Source organism: Chiloscyllium plagiosum, chromosome 22 (genome assembly GCF_004010195.1).
Source record: "Chiloscyllium plagiosum isolate BGI_BamShark_2017 chromosome 22, ASM401019v2, whole genome shotgun sequence".
In the NCBI taxonomy this organism is placed as follows: domain Eukaryota; kingdom Metazoa; phylum Chordata; class Chondrichthyes; order Orectolobiformes; family Hemiscylliidae; genus Chiloscyllium; species Chiloscyllium plagiosum.
In genome coordinates, this window is record NC_057731.1 from 50,787,245 (window position 1) to 50,805,629 (window position 18,385).

At 43.8% G+C, this 18,385-nt stretch overlaps 1 protein-coding gene across 1 annotated transcript in view; it reads left to right on the forward strand.

Annotated features, from left to right (window-relative positions):
- hpse2 (heparanase 2) overlaps window positions 1–18,385 on the forward strand; it is a 297,298-nt gene that overhangs the window by 173,910 nt on the left and 105,003 nt on the right. The window contains exon 7 of the mRNA XM_043713037.1: window positions 10,458–10,551. Within this exon, the coding sequence (XP_043568972.1) occupies window positions 10,458–10,551 (94 nt within the window). The remainder of the gene's footprint in view (window positions 1–10,457; window positions 10,552–18,385) is intronic.

Consider the following 18,385-nt stretch of genomic DNA (forward strand, 5'->3'; position numbering starts at 1 on the left):
ACCTTGGCTTCACAGGTTAAGCTATGAGGAGAGATTATACAAGTTAGGACTATTTTCTCTAGAATTTAGAATGTTAAGGGAAGATCTGATTGAAATCTTCAAGATTTTACCAGGAAAAGCCAAGGTACAGAAAGATAAACTGTTTGGGGATTCCATTACAAGGGCCATAGTTTGAGAGTTAGGGCCAGCCTATTCAGGAGAGATATTAGAAAGCATTTCTACACACAAGGGATTAGATTAGATTAGATTACTTACAGTGTGGAAACAGGCCCTTCGGCCCAACAAGTCCACACCGACCAACCGAAGCGCAACCACCCAGACCTACATTCCCCTACACTTACCCCTTCACTTAACACTATGGGCAATTTAGCATGTTTGGAACTCTGTTCCACAATGGCATGTGGATGCTAGATCACTTATTAATTTTAAACCTGAAATAGATTTTTCTATGTTTAGCAAAGGTATTAAGGGATATGGACCAAAGGCAGGTATATGAAGTTAGGCCACAGATCAGCCATGATCCCACTGAATGGCAAGATAGGCTTGAGGGGCTGAATGGCCTCCTCCTGTTCCTCTGACAGCACTCCCAATGTTCACACCAGATTCCGGATGCCAATGAAGAGATATAACTGGCAATGGTTGCTATTACCATTTCTAGCACCTGTGCAAATGCCAGTTGGTCTGTCAAATTCTCACAGAAATATTATGGTGCAGAAGGAGGCCATTCTATCCATTATGACTGTACTAGCCTCTATTATCCAGCCTCGCTGTGTAATCTAGTGCCAATCTATTGCCTTTTCCCCATATCCCTGCACACCATGTCTATCCAAATAACCATCCAATGCCCCCTTGAATGCCTTGGTTGAATCTGCCTGGACCACATTTCCAGACAGTGCAAGCGATTCCCTGTGTGAAAAAAAGGTTTTCTCATATCACCTCTGCTTCATTCGCACATCGCTTTAACTCTATGTCCTCTTGCCTTTGTTTCTTTGACACGCAGAAACAGCTTCAACTCTGTCTGCTCATGATTTTGAAAACCTCAATCAGATCTCCTCTCAGCCATCTTCCCTCCAGACAGAACATTCCCAGCTTGGTGAATCTGTCCTTTCCACCTGGAACCAGTCTAGTAAATCACTTCTGCACTCTCTTCAATGCATTTGATTCTTTCTGACAATGTGGTGTCCACAACTAGACCCAATTCTCCAGCTGAGGTGGACAAGTGTCTTGGACAACTCCAACATCACCTCCTTGTTCTTCTTCTCCTTCTATATCTATACTTAGCTGAGCTTAGGCAGTTTTATAAGCTGAGTTATTATGCAGTGAATGTAAAAGTGACATTGCTGTGGGTCTGGGGGTAACTGTAGGCTAGATAGGGGGACAATAGCAAATTATCTTCTCAAAGGACATCAATAAACCAAATGAGTTTTAATCTAGTTTAATGACCTGTATGAAGATGTGATTTTTATTTCGGATTCTTATTTAGTTACATGAACATAGCTTTTCCAACAACAGCTGTGGTGGGAACACAATCTACAGAGCACTAACCCAAGCAGCTACTAATCCAATAACATTACCACTAGTCCATCACCTGGTTGCGCCATGTAGACTGAAGTGGTTCAAGAATGCAGCATCCCACTCTCTTTTTAAGGCCAATCAGGGCTGAACAATAAATGCTGCTCTAACCCACTGATGCCCAGTCCTGCGAATGAATATAAAAATTGTGTGTCCAGCAAAGTTACACGCTGGTGCCAAGTTTGTGGTCATTATGTTTTTGACACACCAACTAAAAGTTATGATTTGTACGGTGTCAGACAACACAGACAATCACAACATTTGTTTTAAAACTCATTCAAAGTTAATATTTGTTGAATATTTTAAGGGGGAATGAAAAATACTAGTGCATATTGATGCCAAATTAGAAATGTCAATCAACCGTTTCAGTTTAATATCTTTCAGTTATCACTATGGAATAGAATAATTTATTATGTTCCTGGAGGATCCTATTTACATTTAAAAGTAAAATGAAAACTATTCCTCAGGCAAGAATTACTTGCAATATGATACTGTTGTGCACCTAGATACATAACCTGGAGTCCCCTGGTGGGTATACCTCAAGAGGCAGCTCCCCTCCACCCTCTCCAGGGTAATTAGAGACGAACAATTAACATCAGGCTTGCTAATGATCCTTACGCACTGAAAATGATTTTTTTTTAAATGACATATTTCATCATGTGCTTATTCATTTTGGAAATCAATTTAAATTCAACCGAATTTAAGGGCCAATCCTTTTATTTGCATAACTCTGAAAGAAAGACAAAAGTTTTTATTTATATGTTCACGTTTGGGATGTGGGTGTTGGTGACTGGGCCCAGCAGTTATTGCCCATCCCTAGTTGCCCCTTGAGAAGGTGGGGGTGAGCTGCCTTCTTGGACCACTGCACGTGCTGTGGGTTGACTGAAGGAGGGAATTCCAGGATTTTGTCCCAGCGACACAGGAGGAACAGCGATATATTTCCAAGTCAGGGTGGTGAGTGGCTTGGAGGAGAACTTGCAGGGAGTGCTGTGGAAGGTGCAGTCTAAGGAGCCTTGCTGAGTTACTGCATCTTGTAGAGAGTATAAACTGCTTCTACTGAGCATCGGCGATGAAGGGACGGAGACTGGAGGTAGGGGATGAGGTTTCGTTCAAGAAGGATGTCCAGAGATGCAAGCCCTGCAGTGGAACAAGGAACAGGTCATTAGAGGAAGACCAGCCAATACCATGAGTTGTTTATCGTAGAACCTCTGCTTCATTCGCACATCGCTTTAACTCTATGTCCTCTTGCCTTTGTGTCTTTGACATGCAGAAACAGCTTCAACTCTGTCTGCTCATGATTTTGAAAACCTCAATTAGATCTCCTCTCAGCCATCTTCCCTCCAGACAGAACATTCCCAACTTGGTTAATCTGTCCTTTCCACCTGGAACCAGTCTAGTAAATCACTTCTGCTCTCTCTTGAATGCATTTGATTCTTTCTGACAATGTGGTGGCCACAACTAGACACAATTCTTCAGCTGAGGTGGACAAGTGTCTTGTACAACTCCAACATCACCTCCTTGTCCTTGTTCTCCTTCTATATCTATACTTACCTGATCTTCTCACATGTTACTGGCTCCTGCTGCATGGAACAAAAGCACAGCAAGGGGAAATACAGTGTTAGGGAACTCATGTAAACATGTAACATACTCATCAGTCAGGGCACAAAGTACAAAGGTTGGCAATTCATGCTGCAGCCATATAAGACTTTAGTCAAACCACATTAGGACTATTGTGAGCAGTTTTGGCCCCAGACTCATGAAAGATGTGAAGGCTTTGGGGTGACTTGATTGAAATATATCAAATTATGAGAGGCATGGAAAGGGTTAGTCATCTGTGTCCTTTTCCCAGGGTACAAATGTCAAGTACTACGGGCATAGAGAGGGAACATTTAAGGGAGATGTACGAGGAAGGTGTTTCTTACAGAGGATGGTAGGTGCTTGGAATGGAGTGCTGGGTAGATGGTCAAAACAGATGCATTAGCAACATTTAACAGGCATTTAGACAGAGACACAGGAACAGGCAGGGAATAGAGAAATATGGATCATATGTAGGCAGATGAGATTACTTAAGAATGGCATCATAGTCAGCACAGATATAGTGTGCTGAATGGCCTGCTTCTATATTGTTATATTTGTTTAACGTGGGATTTAGAAAAAATATGCAGCTTGTGTTGTATTCATTCTGTTGTATTAACCCACACCATGTCTGCATGGGTGTCCTCCCACAGTCCAACAATATGCAGGTTAGGTGGATTGGCCATGCCAAATTGCCCCATAGAACCCAGAGATGTGCAGCCTAGGTGGTTTTGCCACGGGAAATGCAGGGTTACAGGGTAAGGTGGTGGGTCTGAGTGGGATACTGTTTGGAGGGTCAGTTTGCACTTGATAGTTTGAGTGGCCTGTTTCCACACTGTACAGATTCTATGAAAGCCATTCAGCCCATTACATCTGCGCCAGCTCTCCATATTAGCATCATGAATGAGCACCATTCTCTCACCCATGCCCCATAACCCTACATGTTATTTCTAGCAAACATCTAAATGCCCTCTTGAATTTCTTCATTGAATCTGCCTCTAGCACTCAAATGGGGTGCATTCCGCACAGACACCACTTGTTGCGTGAGAAACGTTATTTTCTCAAATTGCAACTGAAATGGAGTGTTTGTTGTAGGCAGGGCAAGTGGACAGCTGAGTGTGGTTGCAGGTCCTCATGTCATAGGCAGTACACCATTCCTGTTGTTGATCTGTGTTTTACTATCATAGGGTCCTGTAGCTGATAACTCTGGCTAAGGCACGTCCTTCATTGTGTCTCTACTCTGCCACTGTTTAGGCAGCTCCAGTTGGGATATCATTATCAATGACAGCAGGCCTGGGTTGGATGACCCACAAGACATTCAAAGGTCAGAAAGGGCCATATTTCCAAAGATGACTGCATTGTGACAATGCCCAGCTGATTTTGTATTCACCTACTGTCATTTACAATCAGGGAAGACCTTCCGTCTCAGTTTAAAAAAATGGGACAAAGCATTTGAGGCCAAAACGTTGATTGTTTTCAAGTAGGAGTCAGGTATATTTCTTCAGTCTAAAAGAGTATAAGGAGAAAGGCTGGGGAGGTGGATGATCGGCCTTGGTCATATTGAATGGCTTAAGTTCTGAATGGCCCACTCCTGCTCCCATTTTCTACACTTCTGTGGTTATTTGTATAAACTTGTAAAGCAACATTGGTGTCTGGATAATGCAAGCAAAATTGCCATAACACAGTGATAGCTTCCCGTGTCAATGAGCTCCTCAGCCCTCCTGCAATGGGTATCAGTAATCATAGAAAGTCCGTGCTGTAGCCTGGGAGATCCCCTTGTCACTGTCTGACACTGACTCTCAATGTTGTGTGTGGCGTTTACCTTTATGAGTGCAAACAGGAAGATACACGTGGCTGCAGGGCCCCAGCAGTAGATGGCAGAGAAGAGCTCCCCCAGCTACCTATTTGATGACATGATTTGTGCCAATATCAATGACCAGACAGAAAGCCTATTGAAATGGTGTTGCCTTTTGATGTTGGCACAGGACATGATGGAGGACAAAACACTGAGCATTAAAGAAATATTGCTCTTAGGGCTAAAGCAATCAAAGGGTATGGGGAGAAAGCAGGAGCAAGGTACTGGGATGGATGATCTGCTATTGAATGGTGGAGCAGGTTGGAAGGGCTGAATGGCCTACTGTTGCATCTGTTATCTATGTCTACATTTTTCTATTCATTGAGAGAGAGGGGTATCATAACTGATGAAGTGTGTCCTCTTTATAAAACTCAGACCCCTTTCTCTCACCCTCTGCTACACTTTCCCTCATTCATGGTGTTACTGACATAAGAATGTTCACACTTGTTACTGAGGACTCCTCATTAGCTAGAGTTAAAATTTCCCAGTGGTCTCTTACTGCCACAAGTAGGTTTGAGAATATCAAAAATAAACAGGTAACTGCTGCTAAACCTTGTTCCCAGCTACAACAATGACTTTTCCACCACTGACACTCAGTAGCAGCAGTGTGTAAAATCTACAAGATGCACTGCACAAGTTCACCTAAGATCCTCAGACAACATTTTCCAAACCCTTGACCACTCCCATCTAGAAGGACAAGGGTCGCAGATACATAGGAACACCACTACATTCAAATTCCCCTCCAGGTCAGTCACTATCCCAATTTGGAAATATATCACCGTTCCTTCACTATCATGGAGTCATAGAGATGTACAGCATGGAAGTAGACCCTTCGGACCAACCCTTCCAAGCTGATCAGATATCTTAAATTAATCTAGTCTCATTTGCCAGCACTAGACCCATATCCCTCCAAACCCTTCCTATTCATATACCCATCCAGATACCTTTTAAATGTTGTAATCTTACCAGCCTCCACCATTTCCTCTGGCCGCTCATTCTATACACGCACCACCCTCTGCATGAAAAAGTTACCACTGAAGTTCCTTTTAAATTTTTCCCCTCTCACCCTAAATCTTTGCCCTCTGGTTCTAGAATCCCCCACCCCAGGGAAAAAGACCTTGTCTATTCACTCCATCCATGCCCCTTATGATTTTATAAACGTCTATAAGGTCACCCCTCAGCCTCTGATGCTCCAGGGAAAACAGCCCCAGCCTTTTCAACCTCTCCTATAGCTCAAACCCTGGCAACATCCTTATAAATCTTTTCAGAACCCTTTCAAGTTTCACAACATCCTTCCAATAGGAGGGAGACCGGAATTGTCAAAATCCCGGAATTCTCTCCCTAATGGCATTGTTGATCAACCTACAGCTGCAGTGGTTCAAGAATTAGAATTAGAGTTAGATTTTATTGTCATTTATGCTCAAGTGCAGGGATGCAGAAGTACAGAGAAAGGTATACAAAGTTGCTATTCTATGTCATCTTAAAATAGCTTACCACCACCTTCTCCAGGGCAACTAGAGGCGTTCAGTAAATGCTGACCCAGACAGCGAAGCCTACCCCCATGAAAACTTCTCTGCCTCAGAATCACTCTGTTTGGCAAAGTGTCAGCTGATCCCAGCAGCAGCAGTACCTTATTCCTCTCCTTCCTGCCCAGAGTGCAAAAACCGAAAGACTAAGGGTTGCTGTGCCTCTGGCCCTTGTTATCATGTTGTATGAAGACATGGCGAGATTGAAGTGATAAGGAAAAAAAGTGTTGAGTTTGGGACCAGGTGGGGCATAACGCTTGAGCTGGAAATGAAGAGAAAAGCTTATGTCTTGGTTCGCCTCCCAATCTGTTGCCTGGTAGACATGTAGTTGACATCTCTATCTTACTCAGGTGGCATGAGCTGGTCAGGAAGGTGGGCAGTGGTAACCTGGTAGAGATAACTGCAGTTGGTGTCCTTCAGTTAGCCCATTTGCAATTTCTGAGAGAACTGATTAGCTTGTTCTTGCTGCTGGTTCCCCGTGAAATGCTGGAGTATTTCCCTGTGGTTCTATCCAACCTCATCCCTCTTAGTCAATTACTTACTGCTGAACAATTTGCTCTGGTTAAGAATTTCCTTCTGAGGCCCAAGTAAAGGCTTCCTTTACTTGTCTTTCAAGATTCATAAACAAGCCATCAATAGACATGTCAACACCAGATCTATGAGCCAATAATGGAACAAGACACATTAAACTCCAGGAATGTAGTATATGCTAGGGGGCATAGGAATTCATAACTAAACTGGCTACTGTTCAATTGAGTGGTCTGTTGATAGATCGTGAATTGTAATTACCCAACTACCATTGCCAACTGTTCAATTTCAGCATGTGTTTTTGACAATTTGTCAGTACTGATCTTTTTTTTAAAACGTCCAAAGAATTCTAGCCTTGGTGTCTCAGTACCTACTTGATGTTGATATCAATCACGATGTAATGAAGTCATTACCAATCTCAACAGCAAAGCTGAGGTGTTGATACAAGTTAGGGCTGTAGTGAAATAAGGGAAGACATTAATAAACCCATAGAATAAGCATGTAATTGGAAAATGCACTTCAGTGCAGATAAGTGTGAAGTGATACATTTTTGTAGGGGGAATTAAGAGATCACAAACTTGTTGGGAGCTAAGTATCTCAATGAGGTAGAGGAGAACTGAGGGATTAAAGTATGAAGAGACACACATCACTATGAATGCTGGTTAATAAGGCCATAAAAAGGCTTAAAAGGAAAACATCTCCAGGGTTTGTTTCTAGAGGGATAGAACAGAAAAGCAGGGAGGTTCCATTTGTATTTATCTGTGGTCACCATTCCATGCAAAGTATAGACAGACACCTCGGAAAGTGAAAATGAAACTACCAGAATGATACTAAGACTGAAAAGTTCTCCCTGTCAGGAAAGATTGGACAAGCTATGGATTTTTTTTGTTGAAGGGGTGACAAAATGGAGGTTTTCAAGATTATGAATTTGACAAGGTAGATGTAGACAAGATCTGTCAGTGAGACTGGCACTGGGTGGGTATGAATGTAAGCCAAGTCACAAATAAATCCAAGAGGGAATTCAGGAGAAATGTCTGTACAAGAGTTGTTATAATAGGAAAACATATAACCACAGGGAATAGTTGAGGTGAGGCATCAATGTATTTAAGGGGAAGCGAGATAAGAAGAATGAAAGAGTAGAAGGATATGTTGGTGGACTTTGATGAAGAGGAGTCTGAGAAGGCTCATTCAGACTATCGGTACTAGATTGTTGGGCCGAATGGCCTGAACCTGTGCAGTAAACGCTTTGTAAGAGACCGGGGGAGAGATGCTGCCCATCTCAGATTGAAATTGGCAGCATGCTGACTCAATGATTATCACTGCTGCCTCATAGCACCAGGAAATTAGGTTCGATTCCAGCCTTGGGCGACTGTTGGAGTGGAGTTTGCACCTTCTCCTATTGGCTGTGTGGGTTTGCTCCGGGTGCTCCAGTTTCCTCCCACAATCCAAAGATGTGCGGGTTAGGTTGGATTGGCCATGGGAAATGTAGGGCTACAGAAATGGGGTGGGTCTGGGTGTTCAGGGATGTGCAGGCTGGGTGGGTTAGCCATGGGAAATGTAGGGTTACAGGAATGGGGTGGGTCTGGGTGGGATGCTCTTCAGAGGGCCAGTGTGGACTCAGTGGACTGACTGGTCTGCTTCCACACTGTAGGGATTCTAAATGGGATGATGTAGCGGCGTGACAAATGTCCCAAAGCACTTTACAGCTGGTTAAATACTTTGTGATCTTGGAAGTGTCAATTTTTGACAACCAGCGTCCGCATAGAACAGAGAAGAGAAATGAGCAGGTCATGTTTTTCTGGTGTTTGAGATCAGGAGACCTTCCCAGCTTTTCTTGAAAAAAGCAACACGGACCTACTGAGTCCAGCTGAGAGACCACAAGGCAGCCTGCTTTTAATGTTACACCCCAGTAAAATACAGCCCCCTGGGGAGTACAGCCTTCTGTGGGCGGCACGGTGGCACAGTGGTTAGCACTGCTGCCTCACAGCGCCAGAGACCCGGGTTCAATTCCCGACTCAGGCGACTGACTGTGTGGAGTTTGCACATTCTCCCCGTGTCTGCGTGGGTTTCCTCCGGGTGCTCCGGTTTCCTCCCACAGTCCAAAGATGTGCAGGTCAGGTGAATTGGCCATGCTAAATTGCCTGTAGGTAAAGGGGTAAATATACGGGAATGGGTGGGTTGCGCTTCGGCGGGTCGGTGTGGACTTGTTGGGCCGAAGGGCCTGTTTCCACACTGTAAGTAATCATCTAATCTAATCTGTCAATACTGCAATCAAGTGTCAGGTTTGTGCTCAACCCTACAGCCTTCTGACTCAGAGTCAGGCACAGAATGTTCATTTCTCCATTCCTGTTAAAAACATGTTAACCGAGATGAAATATCAAGCAATACATAGCAATGATTTAGCATTACCTTTTAATGGCCTCTGTCACCAATATGATTGTAGAAACAGTGCAATCTGTAGCAAGCCATAACTTACGATGGCCTTTGGGTGTGAGAATGAAAATGGAGGTCAAATCTTCAGCTAACCCAAAGGGCAAACGCACAAATGGTCGATGTGGTTAAGATGTACATGTTTATTATGTGTTTCAATAGGCTGTATAAATTATTCCCCTTGGCTGATAGCACAAGGCTGGGGTACACAGATTGAGGATTTTGAGAAAGAAATACAAGAGGGCAGGAATATGAGGAAGCAGAAACAAAATGTTAAACAAAGATAAAAGAGGAAGCATTTCACAATTGTGGCAATAAACCTGAAACTCACTGCATCAGAGAATGGCAGAACCTGGAGACTGAGACTGATTTCAGAAGGATATTGAATGGGCACTTGAGGGAAATAAACGAGCAAGGACACACAGGGGTGGGTGACTAGATTTCAGTGCAGACAACTGGTGTGGGTTGTGGATATTAGATTAGATTCCCTACAGCGTGGAAACAGGCCCTTCGGTCCAACAAGTCCACACCGACCCTCTGAAGAGTAACCCACCCAGACTCATTTCCCTCTGACTAATGCACCTAACGCTATGTTAGTAGATAACATGGCCAATTCACCTGACCTGCACATCTTTGGACTGTTGGAAGAAGGCCAGAGCACCCAGAGGAAACACACACAGACACGGGGAGAACGTGCAAACTCCACACAGACAGTCACCCGAGGCTGGAATCGAACCTGGGGCTCTGGTGCTGTGAGGCAGCAGTGCTAACCACTGAGCCACCATACCACTCTACTATTCTTTCAAAACTCTTAGGACTGCGACTAACATGTAGTTCTTGCAAAATGATGCAATGCCAAATGAATACAGTCTTGTTTAATCATGGAAGAGGTGCAACTTCCCTTGTTTCTGAGTAGATCTGGTCAGCGATCAGTCACTCTGCTAATATTTCTTGCTGTGTATCTGTTGCAGTTACTACATTGATGACCAAACAGCAAATGTGGCTGATTTTATGAAAACCCGCTTGCTGGACACTCTGTCGGATCAGATTGCCAAGGTACACAGGGTGAGTTTCTTCACGTCTTTTAGTTCCCTTCAACACCCAGTAACCAGACAAGAACAATAAATGCAAGTGACATTTCAGCTGGTGTCCTGTCCTGGAGACCTGTGAGGGAGCGAGGAAGGTTACAAGAATTTCTGATGCTGTTTGATTGTCAAAGCTTCACATAGAGTCATAGTCATAGAGATGTGCAGCATGGAAACAGACCTTTTGGTCCAACCCGTCCATGCCGACCAGATATCCCAATCCAATCTAGTCCCACCTGCCAGCACCTGGCTCATATCCCTCCAAACCCTTCCTATTCATATACCCATCCAAATGCCTCTTAAATGTTGCAATTGTACCAGCCTCTGCCACTTCCTCTGACAGCTCATTCCATACACGTACCACCCTCTGCGTGAAAATGTTGCCCCTGAGGTCTCTTTTGTATCTTTCCCCTCTCACCCTAAACCTATGCCCTTTAGTTCTTGACTCCCCCACTCCAGGGAAAAGATGTTGCCTATTTATCCTATCCATGCCCCTCATGATTTTATAAACCTCTATAAGGTCACCCCTCAGCCTCCAACGCTCCAGGGAAAACAGCCCCAACCTGTTCAGCCTCTCCCTATAGCTCAAATCCTCCAACCCTGGCAACATTATTGTAAATCTTCTCTGAATCTTTTTAAGTTTCACATCTGATCCTTTTTTTTATAAAATGCCTTCTTAAGATGTAAGCTGTTGAAAAGGATTACATTTGTAGTTTGTCCCTAATGAACTCCGAGGAGACGTTGGGACTGACTTTATTCAAACCACGGTAGTCCCTATGGTGTAGGGACAACGCAATGTTTTTTCTCTGTCACAATTCAATACAAACTGAAGGTTTTGCCAGCCCATTTCAGAGGGTAGTTAAGATTTAATCATGTTGCTGTGAGTCTGGAGTCACACATACATGTTGTTCTGCTATAACATGACAGTTATGTTCCTCCTGCTATGGAAACCGCAATAGAAATTGCGCTGTGGAAGATCGTGCTATAGAAAACCCACCATACCCATTCGGCTGAAAGTTCACATTATGCAAACAATGTCCAAAAGGTATCAATCACGTTATAGCCATTTCGCGCTGACAAACCGCACATTATAGACTGTAGACTAGGCTGGGTTAGGACAGCAAGTTTCCTTCCCTGAAGGACATTAGTGAATGAGATGGCTTTTTACAGCAATCTAATTGTGTTTGATCATTATTAATGACAATAGTTTCAAGTTCATGTTTCATTAATTAAGTTTATGTTCCTTCATTTGCATGAAAGTCTCTGGAGTATTCATTTAGGATTGGTACGCTTGCATTTATTGGTCAGTGCATTGAGTATAGGAGTAGGGAGGCCATGTTGTGGCTGCACAGGACATCGGTGAGGCCACTTTTGGAAGTACTGCATTCAATTCTGCTTTCCCTGCTATAGGAAGGATGTTGTGAAACTTGAAAGGGTGCAGAAAACACTGCTAAGGATGTTACCAGGACTTGTGGTTTTCAGCTATAGGGACAGGCTGAATAGGCTGCAGTTATGTACCCTGGAGCATTGGAGGATGAGGGGTGACCTTATTGAGGTTCATAAAATCATGATGGGCTTGGATAGGGTAAAAAGTCAAGGTCATTTCCCCAGGGAAGGGGAGTCCAAAACCAGAGGGCATAGGTTTAGGTTGAGAGGGGAAAGATTTAAAAGGAACCTAAGGGACATGCAGAGGGCGGTACATGTATGGAATGATCTCCCAGAGGAAATGGTGGAGGCTCGATTTTGTAATCAAGTAAAACAGTTACAAATCAGAAGGAGTCCATTCAGCCTCTCAAGCACATGTTGACAAGAGAAATACAGCTAGCCCTACTATTCCCCTTAGCCATGCAAATAAATCCCTCTGCAACTTTGAACACTTTATGTACTTTTGGTTCTCATTAAAACTGATTTGTAGTTTGTGGCCTGTATCACACGGCCCACTCAACTTCACTAATGTGTTGTCAAAAAGGCTGGGAGAACATAAGAGGTCTCTATTCATCCAGTAAGTTAAGCGACGTCAGCAGAAATCAGATGGTCAACTACATTTCAATTTATGAGACAGCAAGGACTTACAGGATTGTTCTTTGTCGCTGAACATGGGAAAACTAACTGTCGGATCCTACTGAGTGTGATGGAACACTCCCCACTTGCCTGGATGGGTGCAGCTCCAAAACCACTCAAGAAGATTGACACCATCCTGGACAAAGCAGCCGCTTGATTGGCACCACATTCACAAACATCCACTACCCCCACCACCAATACTCAGTAGCAGCAGTAAATACTATCTACAAGTTGCACTGCAGAAATTCACCAAGGATCCTCAGACAACATCTTCCAAACCCACAACCACTGCTACCTAGAAGGACAAGGGCAGTAGATACAACGGAACACCACCCCCTGCAAGTTCCCCTCCGAGCCACTCACCATCCTCAAATATATTGGAAATATATTGCAATTCCTTCAGTGTTGCTGAGTCAAAATCCTGGAATTCTCTTCCACTAGAGAATATGGACTGTAGTGGTTCAAGAAGGCAGCCAGCCATCACCTCCTTAAGGGGCACCTTAGGGTTGGGAAGTAAACGCTTGCCCAGCCAGCGGTGCCCACATCCCACAAGTGAATAGAAAGAAGTGTAATGACAGAGCGCAATAATCGACACCTTCAGCCTCTGAAACTAGGGATCAGCCTGAAACTTTCTCCTTTCTCTCAAAGTGGCCTTCCCTCTCAGTTGGATGGTAGCTTCATAATTCACAATTGCTGCATTGTTGAAGTGTTTCATTTAAGATAAGGACTTTTTAAGAATAATAATGAAGGATAAGATTCACCAGACTGATGTTCTCTGCTAAAACCCTGTGCTTAGCTCTGTGTTATTCAATGTGAAGTATTTTTATAGAGGATCACACAATGTGATGTTATACTGATTTCTCTAATCTGTCACCTACAATTGTCATCAAACTGACTGCAGTGCCCTCTACTGGCTTGTGCTGCTGCTGCTGTCTTTCTGACTCATTCACATAACGGAAGTTAACTATCACTCATTATCTTAACCTTTCCTATTTGAAAACAGAAGCATGTTTCAACTTGGCTTTCACCCTTTAACTAGTCCGTAAATGGAGCAGCAATCACAGTAATAATTCATCACTTTAGTTTGATCTGTCTTTAATCTTCCCTCAACTATATCCACATGCAATAACAATGACTTGTATTTATATAGAGCCTCTGACATTGTGATTTGCCCTGAAGCACTTCGCAGAAGAATAATCAAACTTTGACTCAGAATTGGATTAGGTCGGGTGATCAAAGGTTTGGATAAAGAGTGAAGTTTCAAAGAGAATATTAAAGGAGGTGAGGGAGATACAGGACAAAACCCTCAGCACATTTCCGGAGCTCTGCTGCTTAGGACATGTCCTCTCCCACGGCATTGGATTGGATAATGAACCAACAGAAGAACTGGCTGAACATTTGGCAGGCTCTTAATCGAATCATAGAATCCCTACAGTGTGGGAGCAGTCCATTTGTCCCAATCAAGTCCACATGAACCCTCTGAAGAGCATCCCACCCAGACCCACCTCCCTGTCCTACTCTATCCCTGCAACCCTGCATTTCCCATGGCCAGTTCAGCTCACCTGCACTGCTTTGAACTGTGGGAAGAAACCGGAGCACCTGGGGGAGGGAGAATGCACAAAATCCACACAGATGGTTGCCCAAGGCTGGAATCAAACCCAGGTCCCTATTGCTGTGAGGCAGCAGTGCTAACCACTGAACAACCATGCTGTGCACTCACAGCCCCAGGAAAAAGCATGAGGTTTGACACAAAACAAAGACGAAAGTCTACCAGGTAGCACTCATCGGGTCACTTCTCTATACCTGTGAGAAATCACACTACACCAGGTTATAGTCCAACAGCTCTGTGTGAAATCACAAGCTTTTGGAGCGCTGTTCCTTCAATAGGGGCGAAGGGGCTACGCTCTGAAAACTTGTGAGTTCAAATAAGGGGCTACGCTCTGAAAACTTGTGAGTTCAAATAAATCTATTGGGCTATAACCTGGCATCATGTGATTTCTGACTTTGCCCATTCCAACACCAGCACCTCTACATCATGGCCTTATCTGTGAGCCTTGGACAAACACCGTGCAACACAGCAGGATTTAGTGATTTCTAACACAAGATGCAAGATGCCACATACCTGATATAGAGAGCATGCTCAGCAGAGCTCGGCTTTGTTGGGTTAACCATGTGGTGCACATGGAGGATTCTCACCTGCCAAAGGCTGTAAACTGCTGAGCTCAGGAACCCACATAACAGGATGATCCAAACTCGGATAGAAAGACATTCTGAATGCCAATCTCGGAGTCTGGAAATTGATTCCAAGTAAATAGAGGGAAGAAACACCCAGGACAGGTCCAAACAGAAGTGACCGAAGGGTCTGTTTCCATGCTGTACATCTTTATGACTCTATAAGTGCCTCTATCACCAAACAATCTCAATGTTTAAAGTGAACTGAGCCAGGTCCCGCTAGGATCAGTAAGAACGTTGGAAACGCCAGTGCCTTCAACCATTCCCTCTCACAGGGACTTCACATGTAAGGCTTGTAACCATATCTGCAAATCGGTTGTTCCATCACATTTGAGATGACATCAAACAATCGCTCTCCTTGCTGAACAGTCACCGTTCAAAATAACAGGAGAATCTGCCAAATTCAACAACAAACAAAAACAGAAACTGCTGGAGAAACTCAGCTGGTTCAGTTTCACATTTCCACCATTCGCGGCTCTTCAATTGAAATGCAACCACATCTTGCAATTACATAATGCATTTACGTAGCATGTCATTCGAGGGTCCTTCACAGAAAATGTATCGAGCAGAATTTGACGCTGAGCCAGAGAGACAGATTGAATTATTGGTGAAGGAAGGAAGGTTGAAGATGTGTATTACTGGAGGAAATAGAAAGAGTGATGAAGAGGGTTTTGGAGGTTAAGGCATGGCTGCCATTGGTGGTATATTTAAAATTGGGTGTATTCAAAATGCCCAGTGGAACATGGAAAAGAAATGGAATAGCAGGAGCCATATGGAAGTTGAAATAATAATCTGTTTTTTGTTCCACAAATGCTTCGGGTTTTCATTTCCAATTTCCAGCATGTTCTGTATGGCCTTTGTGCCAAAGGGAGATGTTGTGATTCTTTGCTGTTGGAAATGGTAGTGACCTCGCACTGATGGGACACAAATGTACTTGGAGAATTGTGGAGCTGGACGATGTTGCACAGATAGGAAAGGGTACGGCTATGGAGGGATTTCAAATTGGGAATGAGATGTTCAAAATTAATCAACAGACGAGCAGGAAGAGTTGGTCATTGTTGCTGTGGGAGAGCTATGTAGTCTTAGCAATAACATGGACATGTGTTTGAATACTCGACTTGATGGTTACTGAGCCACTGAACTTAACCTGAGATATTTAGTCACAAGAAGAGGGCATGGACACATCGCTGAGAGGCAGAGTTTAGACAAAGAACCAAAAGCAGCTTCAGTCTTCCCAATATTGAATTGGAAGAATTTTCTACTCATCTGGATATTAGACAAGCTGTCTGACAACTGAAGGGATCACACAGAAGTCACAGGGAGTGACCTGACTGTCATCATTTTCTAATCAACCTGTTCAGAGATGTTGTTATACACCTCTGGGGTAGGTGGGACTTGAACCTAGGCCTCTTGGCTCCGAGGTAGTGACACTACCACAGTGCCACAAGAGTCCCCTCCATATCATCTGCATACAAGTGAAACCTATCACAGTTTTCACATGATCTTACTGAGGAGTACATTGAGACAAGGAGAAGGGAGTATCAGAGATAGAGTCTCAGGGGGTTACCAGAGGTGACAGTGCAGGGACAAGAATAGAGGGCAATGCCGGTGATTTTCTGGCTATAACTGAATAGGTCAGGATTCAAGCAGGTGAGTGCAGGCCACACAGCTGGAGAGATGTTGGAGATGGACAATACGGTCAGCCGTGGCAAAAGTGACGACTGCAGATGCTGGAAACCAGAGTCTAGATTAGTATGGTGCTGGAAAAGCACAGCAGGTCAGGCAGCATCCGAGGAGCAGGAAAATCGACGTTTTGGGCTTAGGTTCTGATGAAGGGCTTTTGCACAATACGGTCAGCTGTGTCAAAGGTTGCAGACAGATTAAGGAGAACAAGGAGGGGAACTGTCACTTATAGCTTTACTAAGTGCTGCATAGATGGAAACTCAATTAAAGGGCCCCAACCATAGAGTTTTGGGAAAGATGGCAAGTGATTTGGGAGCTACAGAATGTTCAAGAACTATCAAATTGCGCAGATGTCACAAGGGTGGAGTAAGGAGGACTGTCATGTAGTTGGAGCTGAGGCATGTTGCAGGAACAGAGTTGTGAAATCTTTACTCTGTTCTTTATGTACATGTTACTTGACAAAAATGAATCCAGCTTTCTGTGAAGTGAAAGGCTTCTTTCTGTTCCTCAACATGGATACCTCTTACCCGAACGGCAATTAAAATATCCACCACTCTGAAAGACAAGTGACCCTTGAAATGTTTTAGTCTCTCCTAGTCTGTCCTAGTGGAAACCCCTCAGTTTCTGTCAGACTCCCCCTTCACACTTCTAAGCTCTATCAAGTTCAGACCCAGCATCCTCAACCACTACCTTGAAATGTTTCTCCAACTGTGAGTTTGAAACTTCATTGCAGCCTGGCATTACACGTGAGTTAAATGCTGACATTGCTATCTGTTGCACTCTGCTCTGTGCTTACTGTTTATAACAATAGTATACAACAGTGCAACACTGGTCCAGCCTTGAGCAGCAAAAATGGGTGGTGGTCAAGCTCCCTCTCAATGCCAAAGAGGGAGCAAGTTGCTTTTCACCTAAAAGCATCTTAAGGAATTCAGGTTTTCACCAGCGATTACATTGAAATGCCCCAGGCAAAGATGCAAGGGCGAAGAAAACTGAATGGCAGAAACAAACAGACAGACAGAACCCTGGAGAAACTCAGCAGGTCTTGCAGCATCTGTAGAGAGAGAAACAGAGTGAATGTTTCGACTTTGAGATGTCTCTTCAGAAAGGGATTGGAGAATATTTGTTTTAAACTTCTGACAGGGTCAGAAGAGGAGGAAGAAGGCAGAGATAATGGAGACTCAATGCAGAAGGGTTCTGAATAGTGGAGAAGGAGAAATAGAAATATCAAATAAGTGTGAACGAAGATGGGAAAGGGAGAGAATTGGCAACTTGGGACGGGCAAGAAATACTGGTCCAGCCAGCAATACCCACATCCCATGAGTGAAGTTTTAAGAATCCATGCCCAATAATCCTGGATTCGCTTGCCTAATAAGAATATAGCAACTCCGCCCTAAATATATTCAGGGGGCCACTCTCGACTGCCTTCTGTGACACATTTACAAAGTCACACAATCCTCCGGGAGATTAAAAAAACTCTCCCCATCTCTGTCTTGAAAGGGTAACCTGGAAACTTTAAGCAATGTACCCCTAGTTCTGGAGTCAATCACAACAGGAAACATCCTTTCCATGTCCCCCTTGTCGTTCAGGGTCTTATTTCCTTCAACCTAGTCACCCCCCTCACTTTTGTAAACTCCAATGGAAATAAACCCAGTCTGTTTAGTCTTTCATCATAAGACAACCTCCCCCCTGCCCTCTCATTACAAGAAGCTGCATAAAACTCTGGTCAGACCAAATTTAGAACATAGAACATTACAGCTCAGTACAGAGCCATCGGCCCTCGATGTTGCACCAACCTGAGGAACCAATCTGAAACCCATCTATCCTACACTATTCCATTT